At 47.9% G+C, this 17,964-nt stretch overlaps 2 protein-coding genes across 2 annotated transcripts; one reads left to right on the forward strand and one right to left on the reverse strand.

The window, feature by feature from the left end:
- Positions 1-1,310: 1,310 nt before the first annotated feature.
- Positions 1,311-3,158, forward strand: LOC128272988 (uncharacterized). Its single transcript, XM_053010889.1, has 5 exons — positions 1,311-1,453; positions 1,673-1,793; positions 1,928-2,108; positions 2,174-2,386; positions 2,452-3,158. Exons 2-5 carry the CDS (start codon positions 1,698-1,700, stop codon positions 2,742-2,744), a joined length of 783 nt encoding a protein of 260 aa, XP_052866849.1. The 5' UTR covers positions 1,311-1,453; positions 1,673-1,697; the 3' UTR covers positions 2,745-3,158.
- Positions 3,159-8,741: 5,583 nt separating this feature from the next.
- LOC128275723 (mucin-19) lies at positions 8,742-16,552 on the reverse strand. The gene is given in 9 exon segments (XM_053014321.1): positions 8,742-10,266; positions 10,357-10,665; positions 10,733-11,256; positions 11,331-11,516; positions 11,593-11,770; positions 11,841-12,422; positions 12,491-13,397; positions 14,585-14,926; positions 15,544-16,552. Coding segments are annotated over 9 exon segments (4,560 nt in total). The 3' UTR covers positions 8,742-9,743.
- Positions 16,553-17,964: the final 1,412 nt, after the last annotated feature.

Below are 17,964 nucleotides of genomic sequence, written 5' to 3' on the forward strand. Positions count from 1 at the left end.
GCCGAACCGAACCGAAATCAATCTGTATAACTTTCAAACTGTTCTATTTTCCAACACGTCCAACTGACGACGACAAAACCCGATTCAAACCAAAATCCCGAAGTTACGTTTGCTCTCTCGTTTCTCTGCGCTCTCTCTATTTTGCTGCGTTCCCCGTCTCTAACGAACGGGAAAGAGAGAGCATGTGACGCTAGAGCGAGATGAACGATCGGTCGGTGCAGCACTCACACTGACGCACGGACCAACGAGATTTGACAGCGGAGAACTATGGGAAATTTTGTAAACCAAATCGGACATATTTCGTTAAGAAGTATCTGCGGACTTTTTTCAAGGTTTTTGGTTTCGTTGCATGTGTTTTGATTAAATTCAACATTTTACTTGTAATACACGAATTCAAGTATTATAAATAACCTATTGTAGTATACTATCGTTATTGGTTCTAGATGATGATGATGATAGTGATGATTTATCGTTCCCGATAAAAATGTACAAGAAATGCCATACATGAATATTTGATTTTTTCATATCAAAGAAGGATCCATTACCTTTCTAATGATTTATAATATAGGTATATAATCGATGCAAGAACGGTTGCGTTAAAGTAGCTGATAAAAATTTGTTTTCAAAAGGGTAATTTTTATAACTTTTTCGACTTTGTCAGTTGAATTCTCGGAATTTACGCAACGTGAAGAATTAAAAGTAGCTAACTTACGCTCATAGCTAACTTATCTATTTTAGGAAAATATAACTAAAATAGTTTAAAGTAGATTTTTGAGCACCGTTTGCCCATAGTTCGCTGCTCCCGGTGTTTACGATCGACTGTGAGTTTATAGCAAGTCGAAAACTACGCAAATCAGCTGTCAAACGCGCTACCCAGATACCCAAACCGTTTTGCACTCCATTTGCTATAAAATTCAAACGACTGGCGGGAAAACAATGAAACTGCTTATTTTACTTTCAATTGATAAATAAACATGTCCGGAGTTTTTAGAACGCGATACTCCGTTCGATTTGGTTGAACAAATTAATGTTTTAAAATAAAACCTGAGCTACGACGACGATACAAAGAAATTATTCTAAGTACAATTCGCTAAATCTGTTGAAATCAAAATCGATTCATTTGCAACTAATAGCCCGTGGCAATGTTAGCTAACGGTGCATTGTTAGTCTCGAGACCGAAACTTGCTTTAGCCTACCCGTCTGTTGTTTACATACGCTGGACATGCGACATTGGACGTGCGCATGTCCAATATTTAAAAACAAGGACCTCTCACCGGCCCACCCTGGTTCCGCCAGCAAGTGAAAGGATTCGCGAAAGGAGGGAAAAGTTTCGATTTTTGCCAGTCGCTCACCTAGCAGACACGATGTAAGGTTGCATGCCCTGTATCCAGTTTCCCGTTGTGTGAAAAATCAATTGTGAAGGAAAACTCAGTTACCACTCGCTACGAAACGTGTACGTATAATCGCGAAAGCGGGGGCATGAAAAACATAATCCAAGACATTACACAGCATAGACAAGGGTAGGAAACCCTTGCGCCATTTGCAGGGATCCTGCAGGTGACGCAGACAGAGAAGAAAAAAACTCGTCTCAGCCAGACAAAGAGCTGAAGGACTTGCCTAGAAGAGCAGTTACCGTGCTCAGTGTATTGAGTTTTGTGTTCTTGTCTTTCAGAGACCGTCATCGATTTTGCCGCAAAATGTATTACGTTAACCGAATCCGGGAGATTGTGAGCACTCCGATCTCTCCGAAGTATCTTCGGGTGTCGGCCATCCTTATCGCAATCTACAAGGTGGTAAGTGGAACAAACCGTAACAGGGCATGCCCTTGATCCTCAAAGATTCGACGCGCTTCCGGTGCCGATGAAGGAGCGTGTTTCGTAACTGCTGCCTTCTTCTCCCCATGTCTCCTCATTGGTTCGTGATTCAGCTTGTGGCACACGTTCTGCTGTTTGTGACGCTGCTCGGTCTAGCGCACGCCGAAGAGATGAGCACCATCCTGCAGATGAGTATCGCCGACCAGAAGGACAGCGAGTACATCTGGACCACCAGCGAGCAGGAGGAATCGATCAACGAGTGGCGCTTCAAGTCCGCCGAAAAGCTTGCTTCCGGTAAGTCTTCCCGCTTTTCTTTGTGTCAAGCATAACCGAAATCAATGCCCGTTCCCCCTGGCCAGTAACGCTGTGCATGCTGTACATCGCGACCACCATGGCTACCATCTACGTGCTGAGCTGTCTGGGATTGCTGATCGGAACCCTGCGCAATCGGCACGAGTTTTTCATCCCCTGGATGGTGGTGGATTTCTTCGGTACGCTCGTGTCGGCCTCCATCATGCTGGCAGTGGCCTACAACAAATCGGCCTTCTGCTTCGTCGCCAAATGGCAATACTGTACGCAAAACAGGTGATTGTAAGCTCAAAGCGAATGGGGTAAAATAATTCTCTCTTACCAACAGGGGCATTCTGTGCCGTGTCGACCGCGTTCAACATCGTCGTTTGGCTGATCATCCGGTTGTTCTACAAGAATCTCGTACACATGACCAAGTTGCGCGAAGTCGCGATCGTGGCCATCCCTTGCCCTGTGGCCAACGTACCACTGGCAGCCGCCCACGATGGTGCCGTTTGCAGCAAGACGGCCAACGCTGTGGCCATTCCGCCGTATCACTATCGTCGGGAAAATATGCACCTGAGCGACGGAGGGTTGAAGCACATCCTTTTTGATGCCAACGAGGCCAACTACTTGGTATAGATTTCTTTCCGGAAATCCCAAGCGAACCACCTAGTGGTGACGGCTCGGTGCATTGGCAATAATTGGAAAATTTGGCAACAATTTAACAAGTATTTGGGATTGAAACGAACCCTTGGGGTTTGGGTAAGGGCAATTTGTGTAGATGATGGGCTGGGCTCTATAGATATAAACCCTGGCAGATGGCGCACTCCACGCAGTGTGTCCGACAGAGGGTTCCCACTTCACTCCCGATTTTCGTATACGCTTGCGTAGACTTAGTCCTACTTGGCTCTGGCCAATTAAATTGGCTTGCTATCCGCAGATATGCGCAGGCTAAATTCATATCCGGCTGGACGGGCAGGATGTATTTCAGATCTCACTGTGCGTGTAGCAGACCGAAAGTATGACATCAAATAAATAACGTAACCATCAAATGGGTCCAGGTGGAAACAGAAAATCCAACGTATTTCGTAACTAAAACGTTGTTGGCCTGAAAGAAAAGAAAAAAGGGGTATTATAGCATAGAAAACTAACTTAAATCGAATGGAGATTAGTACTTCGGATCGCATAACTCGCATAACTACAGAAAACGCTTTTGTTGCTTTTGACGAGTTTTATTATTTTTCAACATTCCTCCACCGACGTTCGTGTAATCTGTTCTACTTTTTGGTTCATTTTCTCTTACCAGGTTCAACAGTACTCTAAATTGATTGCTTCTCCTTAACATGTTTCGCTGTTTTCTCTTTTACTCTCCATGTATGCATGCGTATGCGCTACTTTTTATCGTTAGCAAATCGTGTGTCTTAGGGTGTGTCATCAAGTGGTTACATTAGTTTTTCTTTTTTACTTTAGTGCTATGTTCTTTATCTTGTGGAATTTGTTTGTTCCTTTATTTAGACCCACCCCATGACATTGGTCAGATTCTGTTCTGTAAGAACCCGTAGCTCCTTCGGCTCGGCGTGCATGGGGGCGTTGTACTCGTGAGCGATGTGTTTTCTAATTGTGTATTCTTTACTTTTGTATTTATCTTTGCTGGTTTCTCCCTTCACGCAGGTATCGAGTACACCGTTGTGTGAAAGCGTACGCGTGGTCGGCTTCCTTTCTTTAACCAGCGCGCGAGAAGTGCCGCACGCTACTAGTGATATATATTTATCATTTTTATATGTTTGTATAAACAGATTTTTTGCTTTGCATTTTTTTGTATATGCTTGTTTGTTGTGTAAAAACCGTGGTGTTTAAGTGAAGTTTTAGAGCAGGCAGATAGTTTTGTTAGTTCCATCGATTTTCTTTTGCATTACAGTTTACGTCCTACCGTCCAATGTGCCAGTATGTCTGCTTTTGCAGATCCTTCAGGTTTTGCTCCCTCGTTTGTTTTTGGTTTCATTTTCCTACATATCCTTTTCATTCAGCCACAGTGTAAAGTGTAAGGGATTGAAAATGATTATTGCTTTTGCAGTAGTTGCTGTTTCTAGGATCATTAAGTTATTTACCTTTCGTTTACGTTTACATCTAGAATGTAGTCACTTGCAGCGTTTGTTTTAATGTTTTGTTTCGTCAGCCATTTATGATTTAATTAAAAGCACCTCCACGGATCTCTCTTTTTACTCCTTTTTCATGCCAGTGCATACCATTGTTTCTCACCGTTCTTTTTATATAATTGCTAACTGTATGAGTGTAAGTTTACTTCCGAGTGCAGTCTATTACGTTTGTTAAACGATAGTTTTGTAACAATGTATATTATAAGTACAATATGTGCGGGTGATTTGTTTGAGTGTCGCCTTGATCGGTTGCTACGTACTAAATAATTGCCAGGCTTAGGTAAGTTTAACATCCGAATAGATCGGATCCATCAAGCTTGCTAAAACGATATGAAGATGTTGTTGCGGAAAGAAATTATTCGAAGAATGGATTTTTCTCCAATGCAATCTTTGATAACCGGACTAGATAGGATTGAGTTGATGGGTTCAATAAACTGAAGGCATTTTGTTTTCATGATGAAATTGTATGTTTTACATGGTAGATCATTAAACATCACGTTAGGTAACATTAAATTCGTGAGGAACGAAAGCAATAGAGAATGAAACATAGTGATCGAATTGAAGAGATTCGTGATTGGCTATCCAACCCGCACCCGAACCCCCCCCTGTCCCTTAAAAGGTGTAAATATACATCTGGAAGACTATTAGTAGATGATTTTGTCTCACATCTTCGTTACCCTCGTGCACTTTCTTACTTCCACAGTGGAACCTTCTACACGGTACTATTTAATTGTTTTTTACTGTAATACCCTCTAGCCTTGTACTCGCTACTAGCTTTGAGTAGTCGGTTTCTATTCAAATAGTACTGCTTATGCTGTATTGGTAAACAGCCAACAGAGTAGGAAAGAAAACAAAAAAACAGGTAGATCTTCAAACTTTAAACAGCTTATTCCAAAACGATAGAGAAGGCGATCGTTAACTATTAATTCATTGTGACTATGGGCTACTATCTAAACTACTGGTATGACTATCGTTCTGTCGGATAGTTTTCGTGCTGTGCTAGTCCCTCAAGCAGGATTTGATACTTATCATGAAGAGACTGGTGATCGTGTGCAGCTATTGCGATCGCATCGTAGCAGTAATAGCGGTAGTGAGTGCAAACACTATACGATTAAGGATACGCACGAAGGACACTCCAAGCTATACACGCATGTAGGTTTGCATTTAAATGTGCTTTGATCATTTCCACTTCCATGACGCTGTTGTCCCGCTTTCGATAATTTGTTTTCTCAGGTTTGGCACACATTTACCATGGTAATGCTTCATTGTTGCCATTAATTTTACATTGCCCATTCAAAAGGATTCATGTGCAATCCGGTCTCTGCTCTATATAATCAAAACATCTACTCCTATATAAGGCTATATTACCAATCTATACGTGAAACGTGGGAGCTGTGGTCGAATGAGAAAACAAAAGTAATGGTCTGAAAAAACACAGATTTTAACATTCAAAAGATCGCCCAACTGCACCTGCTTTATGTGTTCACATCTTCCTTAGCACATTATGTTTCTAAGCATTCCGGCCATTCCCCATACGGTGCTCGAACTAATTTTGTGGTTTATGCTTAGAATGAAGAGCGTCACACATTTTGTTTCAACATGGTATGATTGTTCAGCGCGTAAAATATACGTTCATATGTAGGCCTTTCGTCAGGGGGATCGGGCAACCGAATGTGACTGAATCTCGGCCGTAAATCGTCTACTGCTGTTTACACACGTCGTACTGGTAATTTAGAGGAAATCTTCGGCGCGGCAACACATATAATATTATTACTTAACTTTACACTTTGGTCGAATCAGAAGCGTCTTCGCAAACCTTCCAACAGGCTACTTACATGAGGCTTAAAAGTGATTGTTTGGGTAAACGATGCAAGATCTAGAACAAAACGAAAAGAAAGAAAACCGAAAAAAACTATTGTGTAAAGAAAGTAATAAATAGAAAAAAAGGAAAATAAAAACAACACAAAACATGTTCATATTGCAGAAATGAATTTTTGCTATTAAATATCGTTAGAATAAGTTTCACATTACAAATTACTGTTTGCCTTGTCGGCAACGAACCTAAGATAATAGGATAGAGCTTACAAACTTGTGTCACCACCCGCTAACCACTAGTAGCGTACTTGCTTATTCATAAACACCACAAACAAAAGTTAAAGTAGAATAATAGAACGAAAAGATTAACGAGCCTAGAACATTTTTTCGTCGCTTACTAATTGGTTGCCAATTTGGATAGAATCACTATCCTAAACAAACGTCTTACTCATATGGTTTTGATTTAATTTTGTGTCGCTGCACACAATCCTCTCAGCGAGCGAACAAAGCCGAGAAACAATGGTTAAAAACGTACTATTAACGGGTTGTCAGCTGGTGAATAAAGGCTAGAGTGTAAAGGTAAGAGTTTACGTAAACAGTTTTAAGTTCCACTTCTACAAGGCTAGGTTGCATACTTTTTTTACTTTTCAGTGTTTCACTGTGTAAGATTAGTTTTCATGTTTTTTTTTTCAACGCACGCGCGGTCCCCACTGCTGTGGCCGGGGCGCTTGGGCACTACTGCTCCGTCGAGCGTGGTGGTGGTTCTTATGATTGCTTTAATTTCGCCACACGGCTCGCGATGATCCGCCTCTACCGATAAGATGGTGAAACTTTCTTTCCTCCCTCTTTCCTCTATCCGTTGGCATACCACCTAAATGTGTCAAATTACCACTAGAAGAACAGTTAGCAAACTTAAACACGAAATATCTAAAGCGCGTAGCAGATTTCTTTGCGTTTTTCTTTTACGCTTAAACGTAACTGTACTGAAATCCTTTAGTAACATTTTAGTAACACGCCCACAACGATAACTTTCGAGTGCAGGTTTGGTTTGCTACACACTCTTATACCAGCGGCGCCAGTGGGAATCAAACGAACTCAAAGGTCAATCGGTTACCTAAACGTGTGTGGTGTGTGTCAATGGCATCATGAACGCACTATTCGCAACATACATGAGTCACCCTACTCACATAGCGCCTTGTTGTTGCTATACTTCATTTACAGGAACAGGGAGATGGCGGTTTCAGCATTATTGTTAACGTACAGCACGTTGAATAGAATCCCACCTTGTTGCTAGCGCGTATAGAAACTATTCGGAGAATGTTGTTTTTTTCGTTTGTTTGTTGAAAATGTTATTTGTTCTTACATAATGTTTGGGTTTTTTTCGATTTTTTAAGATTTTATCATACCGTTAGCGTTGACGCATGTCCATGCCCCGTCAGGTAAAATCCAGTCCATCGCTAATGATCAAAAGTACTGTTTTCTCTCAGAATTTATCCCACTACCTTTTCGCACGCAGCACACGTGATCTGTCGTGATCTTTCTTAGAGGCTATTTTTCAACAGTTGGCTTTTTGCTTGCAGCAAATTACACAATGGTACTAGAAACAATAGTAAGAAACATGAATAAATTGTAGAAGGCGCGAGTAGATAAGTTCATTGTTATCAGTTTGATCTTGGTTTTCTGCGCGAAAACACCACCATCCTTCGCCGTCGAGTCTCTCTAAAGCATATTCTATAGTGCGCTAATTTTATAAATTCATTTTTTATATTTTTCCATTACCCACTCTCGACCACATTCGGCACTATCTCTCTCTCTCTCTCTTTCTTATCTACATGATAAATCAAACGAAAACAAAACTAAAACGAAACAAAGCAACTGTATGTAATTGTAAAACAAAAAATGCAATTTTGGCGACATTTTGACTACGATTAGAGTTTTCCGTTTTCCTCTTTGTGTCCTATACCTCTTTGTCTCTATTACATTATCCTACAGTAACGTATAACTTCACTCTCCTCTTCTGATTGGTTTGCAGCGTTGAAGCGATCAAGATCGGAAAAAAACTAGGTTTTCCGTGTCTCTACTAAACTAGTGTTAGCGAAATATTTAAGCTAAAGCAACTTACATCCAAGAAACAATACCTAATAATATTAACCATTAACGTGCTACTAGTTGCACGTCGTTGAATATGTAAACTGGAAAATTTTCTATTGTTTTGTGCCATGTCAGGGAGGCCTGCGCACGCGCGCGAAGTGGCTACATCGCATACGCAGAAGGAGAAACAATAGCACCAACTACTCCTGCTAACTGGTAATCGACAAGACCTACTCTGATAAGTTGGTGTGAAGTGGGGTACTAAGACTGATTGCCGAAGCCGATCGTAGGTGAACAAGCTCTGCTTGTAACATAGAAGTGCGCATATATTTTAACTACATATGAAACTGTATTCAGCATCAACAATACGAGTGCGTCAAGTGCACTCGCCGGTGCACCGAATCTTGGACCAAATAAAGTACAACAAATTGAAAAAAAACGTGAAAGAACAACGTTTGTTACGGACACCGCTTGTTGGCAGGCAAGCCGGGCCATAACTCGCGGTATCATAAAAATCAGCATGAAACGATGCACCAAGCGAAACAATCACTTATCTATCACCACTCTCAGAAACATTTGATTGCTCTTTCCGGTGATTTTTTCTCTCTCATCTTCTTTTTCATCAATATCTCTTTCTCTCTTTCTCTGTTTCTCTTTGCTTTCTTACTACCTATCAGCTACCTGGGATATCGAGAACGTAAACTAAAAAAGGAAAAACACATTAATATCTAGCAACTAACATTGAAATTTCCTCAGCATGGACCAACGTAAAAGTGACCCCGCCGCATGTTGGGATCGGGAGGGGTCAAAAGTATCCTTTGGGATTGTCACCGTAGAAAGAGCGCCACTCTATTATGGTACGATGATGAATGTTTCAGTGGGTGAGTGTGTGTGCGCAGCCTGCGACACTGGGAGCCAGGCCACAGGGATACACGGGCGCTCTTGGTCACCGTTGGCATTTATCACTTGTTCCGCTCGAAATTATGTTTTAAAATCAACTCATCTTCGTCACTCACGTCTTCCTCTAGTCTTTCTCATCCCCTGCGGCTTCATAAGGCAATAGGTTTTTGTGTTTCTGTTGCATTCACACGCGAAATGGTCGACGATTCATTTTGGTTGCTCTAAACTTGGAGGTTGATTTGCTTAAAATGTACGCAGTGAAACAGTAGTAATAGTAGTAATAGTATCGCTAGTAGTAATAGTAGTAGTGTAATAGCCCTAAGAGCAGAATTGTAACAATTTTCCAGTTTTCTTTTTTCCTAAATTTAACGAAGGTACACCGTGTGTTGCTGCTGCTACTTGCGCTCCGCGGGTGCAGCGAAGGGGTCACAAGTGTTCCCCGTGAAGGTAGATGATTCGTATGTGTGTGTGTGTGTGTGTGTGTAGGTTGTCCATGTCATATTGCATTATGATATTTGCCTTGGAGCAGCACTGTTTACAGGGTTTTGTTTTTGGTTTCACAAAATAGTTCTCTCTATCTCTCTACCTATCTCTCTCTCTCTCTATATCAACAGAGAAGACGGTGGAGGGTTTTACGTTTACCGGACCACTTCACGCTTACCAGCACTGGGTGACATTACCGTGCCCACGATTTCTTCTTCAGCTTCTTGAGCGCGGTGCGGGCTTTGGATTTCTTTGCCGGCGGCGGCGACGTGTAACGCTGACTGAGATCGTCCGATGACACCTTATTGGCACTGCTGCCATTGGCAGCGTGAAGATGCTGGACACCACCGTAGTACGTAGTCACTGATGGTCCTCCTCCGGCGCCGGTCAGCTCAACGACGTGACCATGATGGGGATGAAGTGGTGAAGCAGCGTTACCTATTCGCATCCGGTCGTCCGGTGAGGCTACAAGCTGCGACCGTTGATGGTGGTGGTAGCTATTATGGACCCCGGTTCCAGAGGTGTACGAATCGTTCGGCGCGGAACGCTTCAGCGAACCAGTGGACGAGGCGGGCGAGGAGAGCGTGGACGTTGAGGACGACATCGACGAGGACGGCGACGAAGAGTAGGTCATCTGGGCTAGGTTGAGCAGCGCGTACACACTCTCCTGGCGGCGCCGTTCTTCCATGTCTGCGGCGGACGCATGGTGCGGATGGCTGTGTTCCAATCGGTCGAGAATGAGCAAAAACGAAGATCATTAGTATTCCTGCCATATCAGAAGCCTGGGCTGACGATGTGGCTGTTACCTTTCTTCACTGCTCTCGTAGGCAGCATCGGAAGAGGTGCCGTTGCTGATGTTATCACTGTGATGTTGACTCGCGTGATGCTGTGGAAGGTGAGACAGGAGCGGCGGATGGCGCAGAAGGTGGGGTCGGCTGTGCTCGTACCGCTCGTCGGACGACGAGCAACAACTGCTGCCATTACCGACCAACAACGGTGAACCGTTCGTTGAGGGGGCCGCCGTCGACTGTTCCGGCAACCCGGTAGCACCGCTGGCGCCGCCAGCAGAATACGTGTGGTCCTCACTCGGTGAGGTCGTAATCACGGGTGGATTGCTACAAAACAAAAACAAAATAAATTAATAAAAAAAAACATCTCTTTTGAACGGTGTTACGGACGTACCCATTGCGAAACGTGCTTTCGATGAATATCTTAGGTCCGTGCTTGAGGGCAAGCATTGCCGTGGCCGCGTTAACGTCCTCTATCGTGTCTGCGCTCCACTCGCGCCCGACAATCTCCTTGGGCAGACCGGAAGCACCGCCGGAACCGTTGACGTACACCAATCCCGTAGCACACTGCACGATGCCGCCTTCCGATATCGTACCGTCAGACGAAAGACGATAGCTGTCACCGGACACATTCGCCGATTCCGTAACCAGCAGTCCACCGCGCACCGTAGAATGTTGCTGTGGGATGATGCCAAGCCCATGATGCACGGACTGCTGCTGTGGCGGTTGTTGCGTGTGGTGATGCTGTGGGTAGTGGGCTGTGTGGTGCTGTGACCCGACGGGAGCCGACAGGTCGCTACCACCGCCATCGTAGTCGATCGGTGTCGACGAGCGGCTCAAATCATCCGGATCGTCATGCAGCCCGTTTTGTGCATCCGACGGTGCTAAGCGGCTGGCGAGCTGTGGAAAGTTGTCCTGCTGAGAAGGACAGCGTCGATCGTCAGATGAATGGAGCCAATCTTTTTTGGCAGCGCCCACCCCCGGAAACTCACCTTCGAATACTGCGCTCCGTTGTTGCCCGTGGGGCTCGCGTTGGTCGAACGCTGCTGCTGCTGCATGCTTTTGTACGTGGCCTTATCGATACCGGACCCGGCGTGGAACGGAGAGCGTGACAGGGCCTGGATAAGATTTGGTCTGAACTGTGGCTCCACCATCCACAGCGAACCTTTGCCGAGGTTCTAGAATAGAACACGAGAAAAACAAGTCAAAATTAGTAGATGGTCAAACAGAACTCAATATCTCCTCAATACTTACCGCTGCTTTTTCCACCTTTTGGAAACACTTGTTGAGCGAAAGATTGTGGCGTACGCTGTTCTTCCAGCCGGTCGGCGCCGTCTTGAAGTACGGGAAGTGGTGCACGATCCACGCGTAAATTTCCTTCACCGGTAGCGCCTTCTGTTGTGAGTTTTCGATGGCCATAAAGATGAGCGAACTGAACGGAAATAAAAATAGCCAGTTAGAGGCAGACTGGATTAGGGCAACGCGGGAAACGCGCCACATACCTGAAGCTGAACGGAGGCTTGTTGTTGACGTGGACCAGCGGATCGTATGGCACGTTGGTCGGATGCTTCGCTTTCGGCGGCGGAAGCTTCGAGGGGCTGACCGCGGAATTGCTGCTACCGCCGCCCTGCGGAGACGATGGCATCGACAGGGCAGAGGACGACGAGGACGGCGGAAGCTGAACGGCAACGGACGGTGATGCGTGCTGTAGCTGTGGCTGATGCTGGAGATGATGCTGCTGCTGCTGCTGCTGGTGATGGTGATGCTGAGTGGGATGGAGATGCTGAACCTGGTGGTGGTGGTGCTGGTTGCCAGCACCGTTCATCATTATCGCCACCGCGCCATTGCTGGCACTGCCATTGTGAGAAGGTGACACCGCCGGCGACTGTTTCACCAGGTTCAGGCCACCGTAAACGGTCGTGACCGTCGTTCCGCCGTACTCTTCGCCGCTCACATTTGGTGAGCTCATGGTGCTGCTGCTACCGCCATAGCTGGTGCTCCCATTTTTCATGGGCGCCGCCGGAGGTAGATGATGGTACGATCGATCCTCACCGTTCTCAAAGCCGTCTTCATATTTCAGTGCACTAAAATATAATCGAAACATTCGTTAGCCAACCTTGTTTTTAATCAAACATTTTCCCGGTGATGTTACCTGTTGATCTGCTGTTTCAGTGGCGTAAGGAAAACGTTGTTGACACTGCCAGCGCCACCGGCAACAACACCGTTCGCGATCGTCGTTATCGATCCGCCCATGCTGTGCTTCGGTTGATAAACCTGTTGCTGTTGCTGTTGTTGCTGCTGCTCCTGTTGCTGCTGCTTGACCAGCTCTTCGCGCAGATACTTCTTGTGGAAGTGCTGATGCGGTGTAACGTTGGTGCTGCTGGAATTACTTTTACTGTTGCCGTTGCTGTTGCCGCTACTGCTGACTGGCGTTGAGGAAGCGATCGGGACGGCACTGCTGGAGGAATTGGCCGGCGAGGTGACCACGTACGAGATGGCACCACCGCTGCCGCCACTCGCCATCATGGAGGAAGAAGACACGGTATATGGCACCGTCGTCGATGTGCCACCATCGATGCCCGACGATGTGGCTGTCACCAGCGTCATTTTCATCGTTTTGCTGCCATCGATAACGACCTGCTGCTGCTGCGGTGCGTGGCCATTGCTGGCGCCAACCGGATGGTGATGGTTCAGCGCGATCACCGGATACTCGATGATGGTTTCTCCGTTGATGGCCGTAATAGTCTTCGCCTGCCCGGCCGCCGCTCCGAGCTGAAATGTGTGCTGGGAGGTGGTGCGCTGCTGCTGCTCCGGCGTTGCCAGCACGGTTGTGGTGCTGGTCGTTTCCGAGTGGTAAGTTCCGGTGCTATTGCCGTGCTCGGAGGACGAGTTCGCCGATGACGTGTTGTCCTCTGAGATGCTCGACGAGTCTTCGATGAAATCGCTGGTCGGGGAGAGACGCCCGCTGGCGACACCACCACCAACGGTACCGGTTGCAACGCCACCGACCTGTCTCGGGCTGTCCGGGGAAGATACTGGCACTTTGGAGAGATTGATACCTGCGGGTGATACACGAGGGAGATAGAAAGAAATTTAATACACGAATAAGTAACAATATTCACATGTATTCTTAATGGTTACGTTAACGATGTTCAATGATTATTCGATATCTTAAAAAGCACAGCCACATTTCTACGGCCATTTTGCTTCACCCGAACGCACCCCCAAGCCGAAGCACGGATGAGTCGCCACTAGATAGCCGGCCGCAAGAACGTAACCGAACCATCGCGCGGCGATCACACTAGTTCGCCCAAAGAATTGGACGAACAGCGCGCGCGAGCATCATCACGCCTGGCCGGTGGTGGATTCGTTTTATTTTGCGATCACCACCCAGGCCAAGGCGTTTGTTTGGTGCCAAATAAAGACGCAAAAAGTGCGCCGCTTTCCACGAGTCAATGCCCCCGCGAAAAAGGGGCCACACCACACCAAGTAGTGCTGCCTGCGCTACCACACACCCATCTCCTTTTGGGCGGATTTCACGAAACATGTCCGCTCCGTGTGGCAAGCATTTCCGTGCGTCCATACACGTCATTGACCTCTGTTCGCCGCAGCGAAGGAATGGCAAAAATTCGCGATCGCCATCATAACAAGCGGCGCGGTTCGGAAAGCTGTTTCGATTGCTCTCAAGTAGCGCAGCCATACTGCAGATTTTAACATTAGAAAACATCGAGTCGGAGTCGGATAGTGGCCCGGGGCAAAGGGCCTTCGGTTCGATCGTAAATAATCTACGAGCGATGCATTGTCATTCTCGAAGCCGGCCCCTGTGAGCTCTCAAATCTCGGTAGCCGAAAACAAAACCGGCAGCGATCTAGCGCATAGTTCGATCTAGTTGTTGGCCTGGTCTAGATTCCGGAATGTTGGCCGGTTGACTGCCGCGTTCGCTCTCAGTAACGGATGGGTGCACGACGCCGACGACGGTTTCGCATCCCTAACCTCAGCGCGTCGGGGGTCCGCGCGCCCGACCACCATTTTACGGCATGGCATGGCATTCGGCGTAACACACTACTTTTGATGCACTCTCGCACACGACCCTTTCCCTGCGTCCCTGCTCGCCCATGAGTAGTTCCGAGGTGACTAAAATTGTCTTTGTCGCATTGTGCACACTGCGCCGCGGTGCGTCGGGCGTGTCGGAATGATGAAGCATTCTTCGGCGGCGAAGCGAAGTGCAGTGTCTAGGCGACAGCACCGGGCACAAAATGCTAACCTTTAAGCAGATTCTCGTCCTGCAGCCAGGTCAGTGATGTGAGTTCCTCGTCGCCGTGTGCAGCGGCCGCCGCCACCGGGGCTCCTGTGGTGGTGGTGCCAGCAACGCCGCCGCCGCCGCCGCTTGCCGATGTCGGATGCAGTTGGTGCGAACTGACCGTGGCGATGGTTCGCGGCGTGGTGCTGCTGCTACCGTTCGCGACGACACCGCTCGCACTGATGATGACATTGTTGTTGATAATGTCATGCTCCGCCATATCCATCTGCTCGGTCGCCAGCAGCACAATGTTGCCGACGCCACCGATCGCATCCGCCGTCGCTGCTGCTCGTGGGTACGAGAGAAAGAGAGAAAGACAAAGTCCATGAGTCCTAGGTAAACAGTGGACTGGCCGTTTCAGGTATGTTGGAGGCGGAAGAAATTAGTACACGCTTTAGAACCCTATTCGCACCCTTCAACACGCACCTTCTTCCTTTCCAACCGAAAACTACTCAATGAGTCATTGACACATTGATTGTCAGTGTCAGGCCAACGGAATAGAACACACCGGAATCAATAAGCCCCTTGCTGCAAGCCATTGTTGCTCCGTAACTAGGGCACATACAGTGCGGATGGAAAGAAAAGTGCTAACAGAGGCTCGTCGTCCAGTGTCGCCGCTGGGGTGGTCAATTTACGTGCCACATTTCATTATTCAACCAGTTATTCTGACCCCCCTTCGGTCCCCGGACTAACTTCCTCCCTAACGCGCTAAACTATGCACACGCAACAACCCACCGTGCCACCCATCATCGTCGTTACACGTTGCGTCGAGTCCTGGGGTCCGACACAATAAAAACCACAAGACCGAAGGCAGCGCAACTCCTTCGGTTCGGTCTCCTTCGCATATGCAACTCACGCGCCCAGAGCCCCAAGAGTGCCCCCGGTCCGTCCGTCGGCACACTTACTTATATAATCCTCCCGGCCACCGCCGGTGTGCAGTAGGACCAGCTTCGAACCGGGCGGTGGAATGGCGGTGCCGTTCGACGGTGGCGCCCCGGTCATTGTTGGGCCGCCGGCTCCGAGCGCTCTCCTTTCTAACACCACTAGCCCGCCACTGCCACCACCACTGGTGCCCGGGGAGGCCGGAGATGGCACTATGCTGGAGGATAGGATGGCGGTGGCGCCGCCGGACATGGTTGCCATACTGGCGCCGGAGGCGGTTGTGGTGGTGATGGTGGCACTATGCTGCTGCTGCTGCTGATGGCAACTGGTGCTGCTGCTGCTGCTACTGACCACGGTGTTGTTGGCGAGATTGATGGTGTACGTCGTGTGCTGATGCGGAGGAAGGAGCTGCGGATGATGATGGCCGTTGCCGGTGTTGATGAGGATGTTTTTGCTCCCGACGCCGACGCCGCTGTTGCTGCTGTTGTTGTGATTTTTAAAGCTCGTGTTGTTGTTGTTGAGCGTTTGCGAAGGTTGCTGCTGCTGCTGCTGCTGGGGTGACTGGTGGAAAATGTTGCTGCCCGTGTGGGGCTGCAGAATCAGTTGATGGCTGCTGCTGCTGGTCACGGTGTCCAATGGTATCGTCGATAGCACCATGCTGGAGCCGTACGGTTTGCCGCCCTGGTTCGAATGGCCGGCCAGGCCGCTTCCGGCGACCGTCGGAAGGGGCTGCTGTCGTGGCGCTACTTTGGTCCCCCGGCCGGTGCCCTCGGTCATGGGGCTTCCGGGGTTCCCTGATTCTAGTTCTGCCGGGGCCGGACTGCCGATGGGCGAGGATGTTTCCACCGTGACGTGACCTCCGATGATTGTTTCAGCGCTGACGCCGTTGTTGCTGCTACTACTACTGCCGGTTCCTACTGCTCCGAGCTGCTCTCCCAGAGCCGTTTCGTCCTCGATCAAGTGGTCACTACTGTGTCCGGTGTCGCTACTACTTTCGTCCTCGTCAGGTGAAAGTGTTCTTTCCGAGGACATTCTGTCGGTAGGAAACGAAAACAAACGAGAAAGTGCATGAATTAGAAAGGGTCGTTTGCTTTAAATAATCATCAACATCGGAGTCAGGGAGTTCCTACATCCTATCAGAGGTTTAATCGAACGGAGAGCAACTTACTAAAAGTCCCCAACCTTTCGGGACCGTAGCACCGAGCGGAACGTTCTCCTGCGACGGGACACCATTTTCGAATGAATAAACCATTGGCCCACCCGGAGGCCGCGAGAAAAGCTAGCGGAAAAGCTAGTTGCCGCAGCCCGGGGCCCGGGGTGGTTTGTTTCTTTTACTAAACTCGCCGCCCAAAGCACCATAGAAACTATCCGCGCGGACCGAAGAAAAACAAAACCTATATAAATGTACCACACCCGGCCGTGTGTCCGGCGGCGCGCGGTTGTTTCCAACCGGATCATCGGGTCCGGACGCGAGCGCTCCAGCAGCGGACACGGATTTCTAGGACGGGTAAATCCAAATCGATTTAATAAACCCCAACCGAATTCCGACCAGAACGCTCCCCGTGCGTCTGACCCGGCCTAAGACAAGGCGGCGACGGCGACGACGGTGGCCGGTTTGCATGTTTGTGTGTGTGTGTGAGTGCAAACTATAATTGTGCAGAGCGCCGCCCGTTCCCCCCGGGGGTTGGTGGTGACTAACTACTGGGTTCCGTCGTCCTCGGAGACCCAGCGCCCCGCACCACACAATCCGTGACCAGCAGCAGCAGCTACCTGCTGGGACGATGCTCTCTTTCACCACCTTGTTTTGTTGTCGCGCATCGGAGGATGTTTGTGGCGCAGTGTAACAATAGTAACCAGCACCGGAGGAAGGACCCGTGTCGACGCCAAGGGTCCAAGATCTGTGTGTAGAGATCCACAGTGCAGAGGTCCTTCGAGGGACGTTCGGCGAACAGACATCATTGATCTGAAGGTCATTTCATATTGTTTTTACACCCTTTTCAATTAAATCCTCAACAGAATAAAGTTTGGCCGCGAAAGTCTGTAGGAAAATGAAATCAATGGGCCAAATGGGCAGGAACTAATTTTTATCACCCGAACAACCCCATTACAATCCCAAGAAGTGGTATGATCTGTGAGAGAAAGGTGAGGTAAAAAAGGGTATCCTTTTCCATCACCGTTGCTAGCTGCGGGGTTTCTGGGGAATTCTCCCAGTAATCTGTTGTTGACCCAGTTGCTGTTCGGAACGGGGTTCACCGAAAGGAGTGTTCCCGTTTTTATTGCATTTATCTGCTTTTTTTGCTTCATGCATAGGCTCTCTAAAAGTAAAGGTTCCAACCATTCCAGTAGCGGAAGTCGAAATGTAGATTAACGCGCTCTGCCATCCGAATCGATTATCGTTCATAGGTCGCCATCACTGGGCAGAGATTCTTTTTAGGGTACGAACG

This window comes from Anopheles cruzii, chromosome 3 (assembly GCF_943734635.1).
Source record: "Anopheles cruzii chromosome 3, idAnoCruzAS_RS32_06, whole genome shotgun sequence".
In the NCBI taxonomy this organism is placed as follows: Eukaryota; Metazoa; Arthropoda; class Insecta; order Diptera; family Culicidae; genus Anopheles; species Anopheles cruzii.